The sequence below is a fragment of the Ixodes scapularis genome, unplaced genomic scaffold (genome assembly GCF_016920785.2).
Source record: "Ixodes scapularis isolate PalLabHiFi unplaced genomic scaffold, ASM1692078v2 PGA_scaffold4__175_contigs__length_147842914, whole genome shotgun sequence".
In the NCBI taxonomy this organism is placed as follows: Eukaryota; Metazoa; Arthropoda; class Arachnida; order Ixodida; family Ixodidae; genus Ixodes; species Ixodes scapularis.
This window is the reverse complement of record NW_024609879.1, coordinates 22028107-22050523: the sequence shown is the minus strand read 5'-3', so window position 1 is coordinate 22050523 and position 22417 is coordinate 22028107. Positions and strand designations below refer to the sequence as shown.

The following is a 22417-nucleotide window of genomic DNA, read 5'->3' as shown; positions in this document are numbered from 1 at the left end:
CCGGTCGGAGACGCGTTCCAAGCCCCCTACCAAAATTGAGCAGCAGGTGTCTGTCAATAAATTGCCAACGCTCTTTGTGGTCTCAGTTGCTCCCTCTCTGAAATAAAGGCTCGCTAGCTGCCACCCCCCCCCCCCCCCGTCCCCCCGTCTGCGTTCCGCAGAAGTAGTGGCCCAATAAAGCGTAATAGTGTCGATGCCCAGACTCTCGATAGGCACGCATCCAGATAATGGTTTTTTCGGGGATTCCCAGTCGCACAATACAGATATAGTCCCGTGTCTGACGTCCAGATTGCGGTTAACGCAGGAATTCCCAGTCGAGCAATGCAGATATAGTCTCGAGTCCAACTCAACGGTACGAGAGAGGCCATGGATCTCGATGAACTTAGGAGCAAGTACAGGCGAGAATTTGTCGCCGCCGATTATCCAGGCTTGGTTAGTGCTCACAGCTTCCTGAGACACTTCCACCAGAGAGAACTTCACTCGATATTTAAATCCCGTAAGCCAGTTTTTATTGCCTTTGATATTCGTTTCATTGGGGTCTCTGACTTAAACATGCCCCGTAGACTCACCTCTTTTAAAATGCACGAGCGTACTACTTTGAACGTAACCTCGAATGTTAAGAGTACTTGAGGCTGCAGATATAATGCTATAATAGCAATCTGATTCTTTGTTACGTATTGAAAAGCGGGATAATAAGCCGCGGATATTCGAGGCTGTGGCCGCCTGTATTTCTAAGATCTAGATGGAAGGATGGAGTCCGCAAATGTTTCGAGAGACTGGAGGTGAATGTATTCCCTAAGAATAAGCGCGGAAACGTTTAAACAAGTACAGTTAACTGGATCATGTGTAATCCATTTGAGATATAATTTTGAGAGGGTACAAATCGGCGATAAAGTGCGAGCAAAAATTAAAGATGCATAAAAGTCCTGCTACTTGCTTTTTGGGTTATTGCTTTATCCGTGCACGTATTCCATTAGCTATAACTTAGAAGATACACAAAATGCTAATGTTGTTTGTTTTTTTTTTTTTTTGTCATTCTCCACAGAAAAAAAAAAACTCAAAAGGTAGATTGCTGATTGCAGGGAAAGCAGTGGTAGTCTGACGGAGGACGATGCGGGGTTTTATTCGCAGTGCAAGTAAAGGTGCGGGCCCCCACGCGAGCCCTCTCCCTTTTCGAGCGCTGAATAAAGCTGCGCGTGCGTTCTCTTAGGAAATGCGAAGAAAAGTTGTCCCCGAGTGATGCGCTTGGACGTCACCGAAGCAGGAACGGACAGTGCTCGACCCGTCGTGATGTCTTCAAGTGCAGTGGAGCAACCAATGTAATGTGGCGTGCCTACGCGCATCAAGTGTTTGCGTCAAATCAGGCTTCATACGGTGTGCGTGACGTCTAACGAGATTTGAGAGGATGATTGACAGACGTTCCTGCGGATTTCTTTTCAGTGCCGGACAGGAAGCGAAGCCTTCTGGACGTTGGTTGCGGGCCCACAACCTACAACGTGTTCCCAGCCACGAAGCGCGTGCAGGACGTCGTGCTCAGCGATTACGTGCTCGGGAACATTGTGGAGGTGGAGAAATGGCTGAAGAATGCTCCCGACGCTCTCGACTGGTCCTGCTATAGCGAGTCTCTGGCGAGGCTCGAAGGATTCAGGTAACGAGCTTCAGATTTCAAAAACGACCCTGGGTATAGCGTTAAAACGTGCTCTGTGCTTATTCTATTCAGTCAGAGTAGCACTTAAATCTTAGTTTGTTGAGTCCTCCTTTTCCGACTCAGCATTGGTAGGGTTAACACGTCTTGAAATAACTGACATTTAATGGCTTGCTCGTTACTCCCATCGGGCGACCTCAAACGGCTTGTTGATTCATACTGTGAGGCAATACTTAGACATTTTCAGTATTTCAGCCTAAGACAATTTAAAGATAGAAAAACGTGTATGTGCACACACCGTGGGTGTATCGCTGTCTTTTTTTTTTTATTATCTTGATTTGAGATATAAAATTTATTCACCAACTTGCCTGAGATTTTACTCCTTCATAGAAACTCTCCTTAAATAAATACAACGAATAAACTAACGAACTTCTCATGCCTTTTTTGTTTTCTCTCTGACACCCGCTTTTTGGCTCATTTGGATATTCTATGCTTAGTCACTCGGACCGGTTAAAGCTCCTTTCTGAGAAAGTGCACTCTCAGAAGAAAAAAAGGCACGGCGCGTCTTTGTCGATTCTATCGTCGCGCCCCCCAGCGGACGCAATAGGAAGGGAGGAAGGAGACATACGTCCCAAGTTCAAATGCCTCATTTTCGGGATTTAATTCGAAGCATGATTATTAAAACTCACTCAAAGACACCGGGAAGTACGGACCAAAAGATCGACTGAATGCACTAGGAAGTCCAGCAGACGCCCGACTTCCGGGACAAGCATCAAACTTCCGGTGGCTTCACTTACGCCCTGCTCGGATGCAGGTGAATACGTTTATTTAAAGACAACAAAATATATATATCTCCGGAGGCTCGAAGTTTTCATGACGCGGTGGCCTTAAGGCTCCTAGGTTAAAAGTGTTAGATGGAGTTTCCCAGGCTTCCCTCAGAAATATACTCTAAGAGAGATCTGAGGATCCTGGTCTTGCCTGAGGTGTCGCCCGTTGGGTGCGTCCAGTCCTGCAGTTTGGAAGGTCTTTGATCATTCGCCACCTTACTGAAGATGAGTGCTCTGAGGGTGAAGAGGGCCTCACAATTTTAGAGTAGGTGTTTAAGTCTGGGAATGGATTCCTCGGCTTGGCATCACTGGCATTTGGGGTCGGGAGGGATAGCGTAGGGTTGTTGTTTCTTAAGTGTTGCCAGGTCCCTTCGGTATCTGAACCTGGACGTGACTGTTCCTCCTGCTCTTAGGCGGCGGAGCATCACTGATTCTTTTCTCTTGAATTCTTCCCTAGGAAGAGAATGTTGCTCTGGGGTCCATGATCTTGCCAGAAGATGTTTTCGTGTCTTCTGGGCTAGCCGGAGTTCCTCCCCTGGGTCGTAAGGGGGGAAGCTCAGTGTCTTGTTGCTGTAGTGTTGAGCCTGCCGTAGAGGACTGAGACAACAGGGACGGTTGCGTCTGACTCCTCATCGCCTGCTGAGCAGCCTCATGGGCAGCTCATTGCCCGAAATGCCTTCGTGCCCGGGAGTCCACCTGACATTAATTTGAATTATCTTGGTTCTGTATAGCGAGATTGCAAAGGCGAAGATAGCGTCAGTGGTGGGGCTAGAAGAAGACCTGTATTTCTGGAGTTCTCTGGTGGTGTCTTGCGAGTCCGTATAGACGATTAGCTGTTGTTCGTATTGCAGGAGGTGCACTGCCCCTCGGATGGCTTGCAACACCGCCTCCCGTTCGGCGAAACCCGGCGTGTGGTGGCGTCGAGGGTTACCTTCGGTCTCTGTCCAGGCCACATTTCCTTGGATATATCTGGCTGCTGTTGCCCAACCCATAGAGGAAATGCTGGCGTCCACATAGACGATTATGTTTTTTTCGTCCTCACCAAGCTTAGCCAGCTCCTTCTTGTGCTTGCGAGCGTATAATTCTCGTCTTTTCTTGTGCCGCGCAGCGTTCATGTTTCTTGAGAGAGGTTTGCACCCGTCAGTTATGTCAATGAGTTCCCACGGTGCCTTTCTCCGTGGTATGGGGGCGTCTTTTATCTTGATTCCCATGAACTTGGCAATTTTTCTTCCTTCGGTTGTATGCTGTAGACGGGATAGTTTGGCCTCCTTCTGTTGGTTCATGAGGTATGCGAGTTCTGGGAGGACAATACACTTGCTTACTTCTTCTGCCTGTCGAAGCGCGAGGATGGTTTTTCGTGCTCCGGTGAGCATTCTTTCAAATCTGGAAAAATGGGTTTTCGTGAGCTGGTAGAATCTCGCCGCACATGCTATTTTGGATGCTAGCACTGCAGTCACGAGTTATTTGGCTGTTTTTCTCCCAGCTCCTCCCATTTTTGTGTATGTTTTCGGACGAGATTGATACCTATTTTCTAGTTCTTGGTCATCTCGGCCAGCCATGTTTTGCTTATCCTTGGCTTGTACCCAAAGTTAATTCCAAAAATTTTAACGGAGTCCTTTTTTTTTTTTTTTGAACTGGGTCTCCCGCAAAGGTAAGACCTAGGTTTTTGTTGTCTTGATCGCGGCCGTAGATGATATATTTTGTTTTTTTCTGGCGATGGGAACATTCCCACTTCCGCAAGATATTATTTAATGGTGTCGAGTCCCCTCTGCAAAGCGACAACTTGGGTTTCGGGAGGCCTTTGATACGTCCAGATCGTGATATCATCAGCGTACATTGTCGCCCTGAGGTCGGGTATTTTATAAACTTGCCAGAGCAGTGGTGCCATGACGATGTTCAATAGTGTAGGTGACACTACAGCGTCCTGGGGAACTCGAATGTTGTTTTCTTGAAGGGTTCCTTCTCCACATTCTTTGTCATATCCGGCTCGGATTTTGTAGACCCGTCCCGAGAGAAATGATTTTACGAAGTCTAGTTGTTTACCCGTGAGGCCTTGCTGCTCTATCTTCCCAATGACTTACTGACGGGGGACAGAATCGAATGCCTTCTTTACATCGATAGACATGATCACTCGCATTTGTTTGTTTTTTCCTGGGTGCAAGTCTACGACGTCTGTGTATATATGTGCAGACTGTCATGCGTTCCCAAGCGCGATCTAAATCCTGTTTGCGTTGAATGAAAGATGCCGAGGGTTTCAGCGTTGCGCTGAATCTTTGCGAGTGCCATTCTTTCCATAAGTTTTCCCATGATTGAGGTCTAGAAAATTGGTCGGACGTTCTGGGGTCAGTTGCTGGCTTCCCTGGTTTAGGTATTGGTGTGACCAGGGACAGTTTCCATTCTTCGGGAAGTTGCCCGCTTTCTCAGATCTCGCTAAACCATTTGAGGATAACAAGACTAGTGGCGAGGTGTGCGTTTCTGAGCACGGGCACTGTAATTCCGTCTTCTCCAGGCGCACTCTTACTTCTGCACTGTTACACAGTGCGGAAGCGACACAGCGATACACAGTGCAGTGCACTGCACTGCACTGTGTATCGCCGCTCCGAGTTCCCACTCTGTGTAGGGGAGAACCTCCGGCTTGTCTGCAGGCGCCGAATGGGTTGGGTGGTAAATGATTGCCTCCGCCTTTGTTTTGGATTGTGAAAAAAAGATGTCTCTTAATTTATTGAGAATTTCTTCCGTTTTTTTTTTTTTTTAATTGGAGAGGACTGCGATGACCGGGACAGGGCTGACTCTTTTCTTTTTTCCTGACATGGATTTGAATGTCTTCCACACGTCTCTAACGTTATTTTTTTCGTCGAAGGACTCGCAGTAGCCTAGCCATCTGTCGATGGGTAATTGTTTTGCGTATATGCTTGCTTCCCGTTAGACAGTTGACCTTGTCTAGGTGTTTCTTTTGTTTCCCTTGGCGGTATTTTTCTAAGGCTCTAGTACTTTTGTTCTGTAACGCGAGGAGATGCTAGCCTGGTTCTGGCGTGCCTTCAGAGACTTGCCTTACTCCTGTGGCAATCTTTGTAGCTGTTGCGAGTAGCCCGGTGATTTGACATAGTTCCAAGACATCTCCTTGTTCTTTCTGGTTTTACCCAAGTTTGTCCCAGATTATTGTTCACGTTGGTCTTTTTTGCTTGAGATTATTGCCTCCAATGGCGACGTCCATAATGATGGGAAAGTGGTCACTGCCCTAAGCGTCCTGCGTCGTATCCCAGCTTAACTTGCGAGCTTTTGTCGGCGTGGCCAGGGTGACGTCGATTATGGTGTCTACCTGACAGCTGGTTAGCAAGTGTCTGGTTGGTCTAGTAACATCGTTGATGAGTTCTAGACCTCCGGCTTCTATTGCTTCCATGCCCTGCTCGAAGAGCGGCTATGCGTCATAAAAGAGATCAGTGGGAGATCCTGCCCCCCCCCCCCCCCCCCCGCTTCATCTTCTTTCTGTTTCGTTTTTCGAGCAAGCCACGCCCGTTGTTTAATAAACGTTGTTGTCATGATTCAGCTTCAACGGCAACGCGGGCCGCCTGTAATTTCATCTCCCAGTCCAACATGCAGATCATCTAGATTGCCGTGACGTTTTTAGCACTATTTTTTTTTTTTCAAACCAGCAAACGAAGCCGTTAGAAACAACGATGTTCCGGAGCCGTGCCAGCAGCGCTACGTACACTGGGCTAAGATGGCCGCCTCCAGATTGCGGAACAATCGTGTCGACTAGTGCCACTAAATAAGCTACGCTTCAGAGTAACGACACTTGGCCATATTGTGGATTAAAATCATGGTTGCCAGTTATCTGAACCTTTATCTGAAATCACAAGAAACGCTTTTCCGTCCTTCACAGATCTTTAAACAGTTCGCGAAAAAGCAAAGCAATATTACATGAGCTTCATAACACCGAATTTAATGCTGAGAAAGTCGTACCTTTTAAATCATGAGGATCGGTAGTTGCGTCTGCTCTGCACAAGCCCCAAGATGGCGGCGCCCACAACAATGTCGGGGAACGAAGCGCCGATACTCTAAGCGCAGCTCATTTAGTGGCTCTAGTGTCGACGTAGACGACGTTATGGCAACCGCGGAAACTGCGTCCAAGACAGGTAGATTTTGCCGCTGGGTTTTCCTGCCGGGTGCTGTGTCTTCTATACTGAGTTCGTTCGGTTTTGTTTTGCGCCGTGTGCCAACCGGCGATGAACATTGTTTTGTATTTCTGCGTGTCAGCAACATAGCAGCAACATCGCGATGGCAGTGTTGTGTGTTGTGAACGAAGACTGGAATTTTCGCTGATGTGACCGTGTGCTCCCGTATGAGTGGTGTGACAGCAAGAGGAGATGACGTAAACTGTCGGGTGTTGATGAAGCTGGTCGGGTCGTGATCGGAGGGGGAAGGGTGTCTCAGGTTGTCATTCTGCTTTACACTAAAGAGTTGAAGGCTGCTTGAGCGGTCGACCGGCGGATATTCATCTTGGAACGCTGTTCTGAACCGTACCTCCTATCGTACAATGGCCAATGTGGCTGTCTTCTGCGATGTCCTGTTGACCCCTCCGCGAGAGTTATTGCGGCACAATAATTTGTTAGCCTAGTTGGTTAACCTAGTTGGTTGTCCTTGTCTTTCGCACTTTTCATTTACGCAAGAGTTACTGCGCTCTGGGTGAAGGACTGAACAGTCTCGAAATATGATGAAAGAAAGTATATTTACAGTTTTTGAATCTTAGCATTAAGGAAGCATGCTACGTAAAATCGACAAAAAAAACTATTCTTCATTTTGCTGTTTAAATAATCTACGGTCCCTGGAGAAAATGCCCTCCAAGTCGCGCGTTGGGTTGGGTGCTAAAGGTTTTCTAGCTCACCACGGCGTAGCTCCGTACAGTTAACACCTGTTGCAAGTCACGGGCATTCGCTATAAATCTTACCAAGAAGGAATCAATTGTTTATTGACGTGTCGATATACTGTCAATGAAAAATTCTTCTACAAGAATGCACGCTCAGTAGACTCAGCCTTCCAAGGCACCAGAGGAAGCCGACGTTTAGTAAACTGCTCCGCGATTTACGGTACTTACCTCGCCATTATAATGACGACTGAAAAGTGGTGTCACGAAATATTGTGTTTCACGGGATCCGGAAGATGTTGTAAAGGTTGTTAATTATAGTTCCCAGAAAACAAACGCCGTTGCAATATTTTCGGAAGTACCGACACACATGTTGTAGGTACAACTTAGAAGGAATATGATGAAAATCATCAGAAGAAATAGGAAGCCGTTTATTTGCAATGAAGACGCTATGAATGAGCGGCGTTTAGTGACGGCAAGCTATGAGAGTTCGGGAATTTATAAGTTCACGTGATTGCTAACTATGTCCATGCGGACAATGAAGACCTGTTTTGTCGGGAGATCTAGTTGCGGTGATGACCTGATATCGGACGACTCATTGCAGACGAACAAGCAAGTTCTTTTCAGCGAATGGTAAGCGTCCAGTGTCAAGCACGTGCAGCACGTCGCTACAGACGTTGTCGACGTTTCGAACACTTACCGTTTTCGACGAAAGTGCTGGCACCTGGGCTAACTTTGTGGAAAGACTCGAAGTCTTTCCCGAGTAAAGCGCTACCAGGAACGGTAACTAAAAACGATCCACTATTCAGTCGGTGGGTGGCGAAACGTATCCGCATCTGCGGAGTCATGGTCGATACGTCCAAACGCGTCATTGACGCTCTATGCTCTCTTTTCCCTACCTTTGCCCTACCGAAAATACTTTTCTCTGATAACGCGCCAAATCTTGCTCCAAATAAATTAAACAAATTTTTGAAAAAAAAAATTAGGCACCACATTAGTGCAAAATACCACCCTGCCACTAACGGGCAAGCAGAACAGATGGTGTGCGAAACGAAGAAAGCCGTCTTGAAGCTTACGGAAGAAGCAGTTCAGTGAAGAATCGCCAGGTTTTTGTTCCGGCAGCACGCGACGGTCTCATCTTCCACGGTAAAAACACCCGCGGAAGCAATGTTCGGCAGACGAAGAGCCACACTCCTCGATCTCATGATACTATGGCCTACAAACGAAGATCGAGAGATTCCCGGATCGGGAGCAATGGCAGTTTATTCGGTCGGACCACTCATCTACGCGACGAATTTCAGCAGCAGTCGGGCCTTCCACGTAAAACTTTTGTACAAAAGGCTCTATGTTGGTTGACCAAAAGGTGTCATCCCTCTGAATACGCTGGATATCAATGCCCTTGAGTGTAAATATAACAAAATCACAAAACTCTCTTTGTGTATTGTGTAACTGCCCTTGTATTTGGTAGTAGAAGCTATGGTGGTGATTTGGACCTTTCACAGCAGGCTCCTTTTTCTTATTTTTCACCTCATACCCTTGTGCGGTTTCAGTAGGCTTAAAGAATCTTTAGGAACGGGACACTTTACGTCAACCAGGCCCTTTCGTTCCAAGTAGTCAATCAGGGAATGCTGCTAGAAATTTGTTCTTTATATTAACGAATAAGTCGCACTTTTGCACAGTGCAGTTTTCCTGTTCCACGTACCGTTGTAAAGCAGCATCCTCATTTATTCATTCTGATGCGGGTGAACAAAGGTTTTTGGGTACACGATACTTGACACAAGTCTGGCACTGTACGTTGTGGTTTGACACCCACTAATGTCGTCGTCCTTATAGAGCCCCATTATTAAATCATTACCTTGTCACCTCATACTGCTCTTCATCAAGAGTAAAAATAATAGGCAACAGCCATATTACAATCCAAGAATTCAAAAGTTGAGTCGCTCAGTCCTTCATTATGTTTATTATTTATACAATGTTATTATGTCACATTACGTCGAGACGATCGACGTCCATCGCTGACCTTCAAAAATACCTGTATATAAATTAGACGCACAATCAGAAAGAACCACAGCGTGCCGCCTCTTTTCTTTGGATCGACTTTTTTTAAACCAGCGCAAGCCGGCGCGTTCTCTCTTTTGAGACGGTTAGAACAACATTGTAGTTAGAACGGTCGCACATAAAACCCGCGTTTCGCCTACCCGGCCGCTTCCTCCGCTTATTATGTGTAGTTGGTTATAACTAGGGTGTGTACTTTCCGGTGTTTATTTGCGAGAAAAATCGGCGGATGTTTTTCGGTGTTTATTTATTTTCAAAACACCGGTGTATTTCGGTGGAACGTGTTACGACGAGGCTAAAATCGGTGATTATCGGTGAAAAAAAAAGCGATTGATCACAGACAAAGAGTTCCAATTTTATTCACATAGTTCATACACTTCTTCTCTAGGAAGCAACTATTTCTCACACTTGGTTATCATAGTAGATGCAAGCATACTTTCATGCTTGCATCTACACGCAAGGAACGTGCTGCCGTCATGGCAGCACGTTCCTAGCGGTTCGCAACCCGCAATTATGAAAACGCACGCTCCTGTACGACACGGACGTTGGCAGTGTCTTCCAGGAACCAGAGCAACCTCTGAATACATGGCTTGAACCGACATCACTTGGCCAGACACAATGAGGAAAAGGCACGTGAGAGCCTACCCCCCACTGCGTTAATTTTTCCACAAAAGGGGGCCATGGGAGATACTATAAGTGAAAGGCGTATGAGAGCTTAGCTTCCACTGCGTTCACTAGACGCTTTTGACCCCCAGGAAGGGGGCGGACTGACGCCACCTGCAAGCCCTGTATAAACACTGGAAGAATGCAGGATCCACGAGATAACACGTTTGGCGAACCTCTACGGGGAAAGGGTTTCGCTAGGTCGGAAACTAGCAACGACCGGTGTTTTTCGGTTTTAACCAGGGCGAAAATAGCCAACCACCGGTGTTTTTCGGTTTTAACCGATTTTATATTTTCGTCACCGACGGATGTTTATCGGTGTTTTTCGGTTAAAACCGGAAAATACACACCCTAGTTATAACTAAATAAGCTATAATATTATTGTATTATTCATATTCAGTTTCAATTTCAGTCAGGGGAAGCGAGGTTCGCGGGAACTAGAGCCACTAAATGAGTTGCGCTTGGAGAATCGGCACTCCGTTCCCCGGCATTCTTGTGAGCGCCGCCATTTTCGTGCTTGGGCAGAACAGACGCAACGGCCGATCGTCATGATTCAAAAGTGCGACTTCCTCAGCATTAGATTCGGTGTTAGGAAGCTCATGTAATATTGCTTTGCTTTGTCGCAAAATGTTTAAACATTTGTGGAGGACGGAAAAGCGTTTCCTGTGATTGCAGATAAAGCTTCAGATAAGTGGCAACCATGATTTTAAGCCACAACATGGACAAGTGTCGCTACTCTCAAGCGTAGCTTATTTAATGACACTATTCATGCACTTGTTCAAGAAGCTTGTAATACATGGAGGGGCCATGACGTAAGCCCCGTGGATTCCACTAGGGTGCTTCATGTGCGCTTTGCTTAGGGTGGAGACATCTGGCCATTTTGTTCCCACTTTTAGATTTATTTTTTGTTCAGAAGCGCGTGAAAGAGCGTGTCCCTGCACGCGTCTGTGGCGCTGACTGTGCTATGGCGACATTTTGTTTTCGTCGATTTCTTTGTATTTTCCCCGTGAGCGCGTGCTGTCGGCATCGGGTACTACAAAGGGTGGCATCACTCTAAACAGAAAATCATTGAGGCACCCTAGATTCCACAAGCCACTACCGTTTGACGCCTGCCTCTTCCTCATTGTTCCCGCTAGTGCCAGTAAATTAGCTACACTTTAGAGTAACGACGATTAGCCACATTGTGGTTTGAAATCATGGTTGCCAGTTATCTGACGCTTTATCTAAATTCACAAGAAACGCTTTTCCGTCCTCCACAAATGTTCAAACAATTCACGACAAAGCAAAGCAATTTCGATCGGCTTCCTAGCATCGGAACTAATGATGAGGAAGTCGCACTTTTGAGTCACGACGATCGGCAGTTGCGTTTGCTCTGCACAAGACCCAAATTGGCGGCGTCCAAAACAATTTTGGGGAAAAAAGTGCCAATACTTTAAGCGCAGCTCATTTAGTGGCTCTAAGCATGAATTGAACTCGGAGGTATTCTTTTTCTTTTCGCCTTTATTGTCTATTGATTTCAATCATATCGAATAATGAACACATTATATCACGCTACACTTGTGTGATTATTTATCTTAGATTTATTAACCTGACCAAGTACTTAAAGCATTCATTTTTCGATAGTAAATCTTCCAATATATTTTCTAAATGTGAAGGTAAAAAGACACGGACATTGATGATGATATATACAGACGCCAACGCCGCCCTCGAATATTTCTTGAACATTAGAAATCAGCAGTTTTGTCAGCCATCCACCAGGTAGCGCAGCAAAATACCCAAACTTTTAAAATTGTTTTTTAAAATTAGCTAAGCTTTACACCTATCAAAGACCAAAGCAAGATCATTGTGAAAATCTAATATATCGCAATGTATATCTATTCCATAGGATAAATGTTATCAGAGGCCAATAAATCTGTTTGATGTCCATAAAAGATATGCGTCAAAACAGGTAAGCTTGAAGGGCTCCTAGAGCGTAATGATTTTGAGAATGAAAAAAAGCTATCGTCCGTTTCCTGGGCAAACATTGTAGTTCTAAATGTTATAAAAGATTTTATCATAGTTTAATTACTGCCTCAGCGGCATTTGAAGCACCAAGACTTGAAGCACTAAAAGTGCTACGTTTGATATAGAATATCTAAACAAAAAACATTTACACCACATTAATTTTTTTTGTGCATATTACCAATCATAAGCACTACATCTGTAGCTAATTTCATTGCCTTAGCGTTTGTCATTAAAAACACATTTGTGCTGAAAAATGACAATTCTAGGGCAATATTTGGAGAGATAAAAATAGAGTAGTGCAAATACCAAAAAAGGATATCGTTACATTCTGCTCCGACATCATCTCAACAAAACTGCATTATTGGAACCGTGTTATCTTTAATGGATCGTTCATAAAATATGAACCAGCGGAGCAAGTGAGGTTCCGTGCCATCATATTCGCAAACGATTAAATGCGCTTGAACAGTATAAACGAATAATACATAATATCAAATGAAAAAGGATTGCATTGCCTTTTGAACGACATCAATTGCACAAAACAGTATTCAAAAGGCGATGAGTAATGAGCTGTCAAAAAGTACCTGAATTGCCACATTTAGTGGGACCATGGCCTTAATAGGTTAATTTCTGGCGGTCTGCGTGCATGATCGGCTTAGTTCGCCACGCTCCCGTGTGTACTTAGTTTTCGGCCAGCCCACAGACACATACAATTATTGTTCATCACATAAAAGGAGCAACAGACTTCTATATGTTTGAGAAGTTGAATATGCGTCGGGAACACATGTGTTATTTAAATGAGCTTCAAAATAAAACATTTGTCTAAAGTTCTCCCAGATCACTTATACACGTGGGTATGGAGGGTAAAAACGTCGGAAAAGGTTTGCAGAGCATACTTAAGATATTCTGGGGAGGCATTTACTTACGATGCGTATCTTTAGAAAGATCGACCCTTTACTTATATTCTCAAGTCTTCAAGCAGCGATAATATATATATATATTTTTTTTTTTATTGTCATCAATAAATTGGACTGTATGAAGTTCACATAACCGCTTGACACCGACCCGGGAGGATGGTACTCTAGAATATGCCATCTGTTGGGTCTGCGGAACGCGCGTTTTTGTTCGCTGTTCGGCAGTGTAAAACACCGGGTCGCGGGCTACGCCAAAAATGACTGTGTGCTCACATTAAATTTCTGAAGGCAAATACACGAAATGTGCAGAAAGAGAGATTATAAATGGTGTTCTTCAAAACTATCCCATCAGGACGCCGTAATGCAAAAACAAAGGTATAGAGATGCAGGTTTTAAACGTAAACAAGTTTGACGGAACTCCGTCTGGTTGGGTCAAAAATTTGAGGAATAACAACCTATACCAACCAAGTTCTAAACATTTAGGAGCCCGACGTTTTGATAGTTCGGGCTCAAGAGGTCGACAGCCACTAAGCCATCGGCGTATGTCAAGGGACTAGTGCACTTGGAGAAGAAAAAAGTTTGAGGCCACTTCTTATGAGTTGTGAAGGCGAAATCATGAATGTTCTGCTTCCTTAGTTGGTCTTCTGCTTAGTGGTGTGGACGGTCCCGTTTCGTTGGCCGTCTCAGCTTGTGCTCTCGTGAAGTGGCATCGCCGCTCTGAGCTTTGCCGTACAATCTCTTCGGTGTTTGCCCGAGCGGGCTGTGCGGTCAGGCCCGCACCGCCGCACCTCTAAAGCGCAGACCGCATGGCGCGTTTTTCTACACACGAAAACGCGACGCGCTATGAACGCTCGCGCGGAAGCTGACGCGGGGGCACCCGCATGCAGACAAAGCCAAGCACCGCCGGCCGCGCGTTATCGGCGTTGCCAGATAACAGAATTCTCAACACGCGATGTAAATGTTGGCGCAAATACTACAAAATGAGAATTAAATGAACAAATAAGTAAATAAAACGGGGTTGTGTGTCAAAAGAAACAACTTTTCAAGTTTTATATGGAAACTTAAAATGGCTTTTCAAAACTTTGGTATGTGTTGAATACGAAACAGCGTACTGTGCAGGATCACGTGATAGTTCGACCGACCCTCATCGGGCGAAAGCCGCTTCGACGCCTCGGCGCGCGCGTCTTGTTCTCAGTCGGCTAGAAATCAGCGCTCCCGCGAAAACGCGCGCCTGTGCGCAGGAAATGACGTCAGTTTGATGCCGACGCGCCTGAATCGCGAGCACAAACGCGCCATGCGGTCTGCGCTTTACCGGCAGCCGGGCCGCTGCGTGCGCTGCGTTGGCATGGAGAGGGCTTCTCTGGAGGCGTTTTTTGGAACTACGCCACACGGAGAGCCAATGGGAGCCTCGTTCCTTGATGACACGCGCTAGCCAATGGGAGCCTATCCATCAGATTTCTGCTACACGCGACATTGTGACGGGGAAAGGCGTCGTTTGGCATGGTTTTAAAGCTGATGACGTCGGTTCGCTCCATGGGGCAGTTAATGGTTTCGCAATAAAAGTGAAAGAAGCAAACGACACACCGTAGATGTAAAAGAAGCTGCAGCTTTTCACGTTCAAATAGTCGCCCCTGATGAAAATATCGAACCGTGTTTTGAAACGTCGAATTTGTAACTGTTCAGGACTTTGTTAGTTATCGTCTGTATTTCTCTAATAGAGATGCGTGCTATGATGTTCCTAGTTACACATCAATATCGCGAAGAACAGACATTATATTTCTAATTTAAATCACATTTAGACATCGGATTGCACGCGCTCGAAACTTCGCAGAATACATTCTCGGGAGGCTAAAGTTATATCCGGTTTTACGCGCACTTGTTTTGGGGCCTCATTTTACACCTCTGTGCATTATCAGTCATGCGCGCTCTAACATTTTATTAGTCTGCCACATATCATCGCGAGACTGCTATATATACTGTACAACTTTACTATTTGGACATCCCCTATTGCTATCGGAAACGTGCGCGATCGAAAGCGTCGCTGTGATTGGCCTTTCTTGATTGGCCAAATGTTGACTAGGACATCAGCAAAGGATTTCTCTTCAACGGAAATAGGAGGAATGGAAGAACTTTAATTTTGGTGGTGTTTGCAGTGTTGGTCTCGTAGAAAAATGATTTCAAGCTTCCACCACGCTCATTACAAACATCATCGAACTTATTGTTCGCAAGGTAATGACGTCGCGAGAGGGAACCGTAGGAGGGCGCCACCAAAACATCTCGCCGCTAATACTTCGTTGCACCTTAAAAGGAAATTACAAAAGGACGAAGAAAACCAAATGCTGCTTGGAAAGGAGTGCCTGTCAGTGTCAGGCACGAGAGGTCAGTGACGACATTGGTCTAGAGCGTCAGATAAAGACGACATAGAATTCTAGAGGCAAGACTGGCTGAATAGGCGCAAGTTACCCCTTCTGATCCCTAAAACCACGTGACTCTCACTCACGTTATTGCTTGGAACACCCGTAAATTGGTGGAGCGTTCACATCTTCATAACTGGATGTTAATTTCTAATATTTAGGGAGATCGTGCATGGTTGTTGCGCGCTCTTGTCGTTTGGGTTCTCCATTGGGTCAGACCAAGCCCGTCATCAACTGAAAAAAAATGTGCTAAAAATTCTGAACTTATTTACCCTATTATGTGCTAAGTGCTAGAGCCACACTCACTAGTTAGAGCGAACGCGATGCAAATAAAAAAAATTGCCAGAAACGCTTTGCAGGGCCCCTTCAAGTCCAGACGCAGCCAATGCAAGAAGCGCGAGCATATGGTCGTGACCAGGGCTTGCACTGCAGGAGCGCGCGTGCTTGGCAAGAATGCTGAAAGCACAGAGCTCGCTTTTTTAACTTCTGTACGCTCACACTTAAGGCTGGTTCACACCGTGGTTCACACAGACCCGTTTTCTTACGTTAAGGGCACAGGGTAAGGTAAAATTGAAAAAAAATTGATTTTAGTTTTTTTCGCAATTTGAAAAGTTTAGTTCTTTCTGCACATTTTCCATTGTCCCAGTGTTTTTAGAAAGCTATATTTCGGGCTGAAAATCACTTCTTCCGAAAGCAAGTAGCAGGTGACCACGCCTCCTTTTGGGATACACTCCCTGTTTATCGATGAATTCTCCAACAAAACAAAATCAACAGAAGACCTAAAAGCTTGTCCGGTAACAGACGATCTCAAAAAATTATTTCGCAACTATTGCATAGCTTTTTTTCAACCAAGACAATCACGAGACGCTGTGCACGTTTTTCCCAGGTGTGTACCGTGTGTACATTCAATCGTTTGTGATCGTAACGACAAAATGGCGCCATTGAATGCTGTTCCTTTATTCAATAGTGGCAGCATTGCAGAAGCCAATGTTTTGAAGTTTTGTGGATGGAACCCTGTGTGGAAAGCCATCAAGTGGCTGAGGGAAGTTGACGTCACTCTAATATACTTTACGGACCAAGCGACATGGCAGGTCACAAGAGAGGCCCGGCAAGCAAGGCGATAAGCCTAAAGGCGAAGACATGACTTTAGCAATGCCTTTCAAGCTGGCGGCTATTGAAAAAATGACTCTGAGGCTGTTGGTGCCAATAGAAATTTGTTATTCACCAGTTTTATCACTTTAAACTCAATTATCTCAAAACAGTGTTTTTTAGTACATAGGTACCATTTTTTCCTTAACCTGACATTATAAAGGGTTGATTTTTTATTCCTACCACATACATGGGTGTTCAAAAATACTGAACTAAAATTAAAAATGTGCACCTAGCAGTTTTTGAGTTACGAAGTTTTTAATAGATGAAAACAACTAAAATTTCAGTACTAGAATAAAAAATATTTAAAAAAAAACTTATTTTAGATTGGTTCAAATAATTCTAGTTCAGTGGATAAAACACAATATTTCGAACAAAATGATATTTACATGACAGGAATACTCCTAATAGTCACCGAGAAAAATGTTCCTCAACATGGCCTCAAATGCATGGGGAGTATAGGACTTACCCTGTGCCCTTAAGTTACGAAAAGTCACCGGGGAATCTGTGCTTCGTATTAAGCGTGGCTAAAAATTCAAGGAGGCCTGGTTCGCGACATTCGAGACACGAATGTTTCGGTGACTTAGACGTAACGTCAGAAAACGGTGATGTGTGAAAAGTTGAACCGAGCTCAACTTCTTACGCTACGTTACGACGAGCTTGTGTCCTTGGTTGCCACCGCAACTCACCGGCCCCAGCTCGTCGTCACCGAAACATTCGTGTCTCGAATGTCGCGTGCCAGGCTACCTCCTTGAATTGGCAGCTACGCTTAACACGCAGCACAAATTTCCCGGTGCTTTTTGTAACGTAACGTAAGAAAACGGGGCCGTGCGAACAAGCCTTTAGAGTGAAACCCAGTAATGTGTTGAGAAGATCTCATTTAACCGGAAAACTGAACTGTTTAACATGGTTGTAAGTGACATCATCGCACTATAGTGCCACGCGCGTCAGCAAGCAAGCGCGTGCGTGGCCGAGCGGTTACCGCGCTTGACTTTCGTGCGGAGGCCCAGGGTTCGATTCCTTGGAGTTCCGCGTATTTGATCTATACTCTCAGTTTAATTTTCTGGTGAACTCGAGAACGTTTTTGTTTATTCTAGGCCCGAATGTTCTACGCGTCGAACTTTCTACGCCGATTATTCCAGAAGCCCACGCGTGAACATGAGGGGCTTCGGGTGGCGAGCCGAAGTCAGTTTCGCCCCAGCGTTCGACTCTGCTGTCACGCCGACTTCGACGCCCGCGACGCTCTGCTTTCTTCTGTCCCCTTTTTATTTTTGGGCACAAGTTTGCCCCATCAAACGTTTAGTTTCTCCAGTTACTATCGCCTCATCACTTGTCATTCGTGACAATATGCTAGTGGTCGAAAAATTCTTTTTGCTGAGAAAATCAAATTTCGTGGTGCACATTGCACGCCCGCAGAAGGTTCCCGCTCAACGCAACTCATGCTTCAGAAAAGAAAATTATTCTTTCTTGACGCAGCGTCGTGAGGAAAGGCGCGAATGTCTGGCACCAAAAAAAAAAAAAAAAAAAAAAAACGCGCTTTCTAGCAGGAGTGATTTTGCAAACGAAATAGTTTTGCGGGATCACGCTTTCTGATCTGCACCCAAGATGAGGAGCAGAAAGACCCTTACAACACAGCACGTTCTTAACCCCCCCCCCCCCCCTTCCCGCTATTCCTTATTATTTTTTTTTTTTACTCTACGATGTTTCTCCAGAGAATACTTTTTTATTCCTGAAAGACTCCCTCCTCCATTTGGGGGTACCAAATGGACAATTATATTTGTGTCATTTGTTAATAGTAATAATCCGTTTATTTTATATTGCACTCAACAACTGTGAAGTTTAAACAAAACTGCGAGAATATAAGCCGCTGCTTCGGAAGCTTCTAGAATATTTCTTTACAGGTATCCCTGCCGTATACACTTGTGGTTTTATTTATGATCAGTTTAATAAGCCAAATTTAGTCTTTTCAATGCTTCTATTCTCGGGGACAACTTTCATGAGACAGTTCAGCAACAACGAAGACATGTCTGCATGCCTCAATGATGCGTACATGTGAAATGTTTTATACAAAAACTTTTGTATTTTCAGTAAATACCACTAAGATCTAATCCCTGACGTTGATAGCTTGCAAAAACACCCTTTGGGTTATCTCTCCGCTCAATGGCAGACGCAGATAAAATAGAGGAAAGAAATAGCTTTCCCCTCTTCAGCCTTGCTATTAGAACAAGCGGAGATGGGATCTGACGCTAATTGTGTACCGCCAGTGTTAGAGTTAGGCTATTCTCATCTTTGACTGAACACGAGCCAACGCGAATATTTGGCCATGCTGATTGTCAAGAACCCGAGCACTCGACTCGGGCTCATGACAATCGAGTACGTCACGATGTCACGCGACTCGCGGTGAGAAGTCGTGATGGCGTATGACGTCACGCTGTCAACAACGCTAATACATCTGTAGTCCGTTGCAACCCAAGAAGGTAGGGCGAGCGAAGGAAGGCCGGGGAGGAAGAAGCAGTCGGAACGCTGGAGAAGAGAGAGGGAAGCCTCCTCCTCTCTTCAGCATTCCACCTCCATCCTCCTCCCCGGCCTTCCTCTCCCTCGCCCTGCCTTCTTCACTTGCAAAGAACTATAATGACGTACTCAACTTAAGTCGACTAGACGCGGTGAGTCACGCAACTACGTCCCAAGGCCACGTGATGCGACATTATTTGACAGCCTTTCTTGACACCATGACGTCACGTGACCACGTGACGCATGATTAATCGTAGTGCAAATACAAATGCGCCACGAAAACCCACAATTTTTTATACGTTCCAATTCGGTATATGACTATTTATTCACTGCGCAGAAAGACAGCTACCAATAATACTTCTCGAAGACTCATTTTGTTATAAAAAAGTTACCGTGGACCGTTTTGAACCGGTTACCGTTATGTTTCTTTTCCGGTTCAGTTCTAAGATGGCGGCGAAGATTTCGGTTCGGCTGCGCTTTCCGGTTCGGTTCGGTTCCGGTTCGACACTCTGGTCACAAGTGACGTCACGAATGAAGACATGAACGCCCTTGTAAGTTGTGACGTCACGAGTCACGTCTAGGGTTGCAAGAGCGTTGCTCCCTTTATGGCCGATTCACATGACCGACTGATCTGCAGACCGATTGATCACGTGACGGCATGTCCGTTGTTCGTGCGTCTCTCAAACGCAACCGTACGAGGGAGACGACGAGCAGACGCCAGCGAAGACGGACCGAACCTGTTCGCACTCCACAGTGCCACGAAACTCGAACATCGCACCGTGATTCCGATTTCCAAGAGAGAAATCGACGTTTGCTACCGCGATAAAGAATCGTACGCCGCTGTTACGTACACATCGAGACAAAACACCGTGATAGGCTTCGCGCGAAGCGCCACTAGCTTTACTAACCCAAGGCATGACAGTGACGCAGGCATGGTCCTGCTCGTGAAAGGTTCGGCGTAGAAGCGACGAAGTACTGGGCTCGCGAAGGGGCGTTTGGAGATGCCTAGAGCCACTCTATAAGGCTGCCATATCGAGTGGCTCTAGAGATGCCTTCAAGCAAACCGCGCTCGTGCACAACACTCAAGTACACCACAGCCAAAAGAAAGGTCTTGCTCGGTGAAAGGTTGATTGGACGTACTGTGCAATAACTATTTCTGCGTGCTAGGCGAGTTTCGACGGAGGCTTTTTTTACACGGACCCGTAGGAGCAGCGGAATCTGCGTCGCGTCAGTCGTTTCTGCAGTTTCTTTCACGCGTGGAACCAAGAATCACGCGACAAAATGAACCAGCGAACGCACTACACATAGCGGTGCTAGAGTGCACTAGAAGGTACGAGTGGGACAGCCTATAGGCTCCGCTCATGCTTTCAGTTGCACCTCAAAATGTGGAAAGCGATCAGGTGGTACCAAGCCACTTTGATCGCAGCGCCTCCTTCCCTGCAATCAAGGAACGACACAGGTCATATGGGCAATATAGCCCTTTAGAAGCTATAGTGTATTTTTTTATGATTTTGACGTCAGAGGTGAGGTCAAACCACCACGACACGACGACGCCACGACGTCGTCGTCGACGACGTTACACGACGCCAAGGTGCTGTCGTAAGGCCGTCGTGACATCGCATCGCGTAGAAGACGACGCCGTTTGGCAACATCAAGTCACCGTTGTAACGCGGTCGTGACGTCACGTTGAAGACGACGCGGTTACGCGACATCAAGTCGCCGTTGTGACTCGGTCGTGACATCGCGTCGCGTTGAGGACGACGCCGTTACGCGACATGAAGTCGCCGTTGTAACGCGGTCATGACGTCGCGCGCCACATCCAGGACGACGTGGACGTGGTCGTCGATGCCGACGTTGACGTCGACGACCCACGCAACGTTTGACATCGCTATGACGTCACGTTAACGTCTTCCTGACGTCATCGTGAACGTCAGCGTCACGACGAAGCCTTGGCGGCGTGTAACGTCGTCGCCTTCGCCAGCATCAACGTCGACGCGCAGTCACAACGAAGTCTTGACGTCTTGTAACGTTGTCGACGATGACGTCGACATCGTGAAGCTTTTGGGACGTCTTCAGGACGTGGAGTTGTGTCATGTCGACAACGACGTCAACGAACTGACACAAAGCGTCCTATATGACGTTGAATTGACAAGGACTCCGTCATCTTGACGTCCCGTGACGTTGTCGTCGTCGTCATCAACGTCAACGTTGACACCATCGTCTTTGTCAGCGCAATATGACATAAGAACGCAGTCTTTATGTCGTGTAACGCACGTTGTCAACGTTGATGACGACGTTGACATCACGGTGTTGTCCTGATGTCGCATGGCGTTGTGACAACAAGTCAGGTCGCGGTGAGTTTATGTACGTGACGCCTAACGTCTCGGTGGTATAAAAATATAAAAAGCGGCTAATCCGAACCACTTCGCTTGTGGCGGCCGAGGGGGCGCTACGAGCGAAGTGGCTTGGATTAGCCGTTTCTTTCCACATGCGGAGGTACCAAAATATCACTCCGGTGGCCCCATTCGTCCTTTCTAGTACACTCTAGCGGTGCGCCATTTTTTATCAAATCGGTTTAAAAAAAGAAAAACAAGAACATTTTGCACCGTTGCCAGACTAAACACTTTTCAACTTAATCTCCCGCCAGAAATCCCAGAGTGAAAAGGCGCTCGACTTTATCAATCCACGCGTCCGCGGAGGAGGCGCGGATCACAGGAATCGGTGACGTGCCGGTCATGTCGTACTAATGCCGTGGACGGAAATCTCGATTCGGTCCGAAGTGGGAATCGGCTATTAGGAAGGACTATGTAGACCATTTTTTCTAAAAGTATGCAAATGAAGCTTACTCGATAACTTCGTAGAAATGAAAGGGCTTTGACTTCCACCCTCATGGCCCTGCTACACAGGAGCTCGCAACCGTCATTGAGCCAAGGACGGCTGACTCAAAGAAATCGGCCGGAGTTACACGGCAGCGCCGAATGTTGCTGAGTCACCAACAATAGCTCAACTCAACTGACTTTCGACGACCGAGGTCAAGATGGCGGCGTCTTCTACATCGGAACTCGTCGGTCAGCGGTAGCCACGCACCTAATATTTTAGAACGAAGGGGAGGTATGCAGATAGAATCGTAGCAGCAAATATTTTGTGAGCGGGTTTGTTTCAGGGTCGGACCTTCATTTATACTAATACCAGCACTTCGCAGAACCAGACTTGTGCCTATCTCAACTACTCTACTCAAGATACTGTATTATAAATACTTTTTGAAGTATCGTGGTATCTTGCAAATACTTTTTGATACTCTATTTTAATTACATATTTGAGTATGTTGTACTCATTATCTCAAATACATTTTTTGCAATTCCGCCATTTTCTGA

General features: G+C 46.0%; 1 protein-coding gene and 1 pseudogene across 1 annotated transcript in view; one reads left to right on the top strand and one right to left on the bottom strand.

Moving 5' to 3' along the window:
- The first annotated feature begins 288 nt into the window (after nucleotides 1–288).
- Nucleotides 289–22417, top strand: part of LOC115315222 (nicotinamide N-methyltransferase) — a 35524-nt gene continuing 13395 nt past the window's right edge. The window contains exons 1-2 of the mRNA XM_042293417.1: nucleotides 289–496; nucleotides 1441–1648. Coding sequence (XP_042149351.1) covers nucleotides 367–496; nucleotides 1441–1648 — 338 coding nt within the window. The 5' untranslated portion in view covers nucleotides 289–366. The remainder of the gene's footprint in view (nucleotides 497–1440; nucleotides 1649–22417) is intronic.
- LOC121837682 lies at nucleotides 2556–3587 on the bottom strand (annotated as a pseudogene).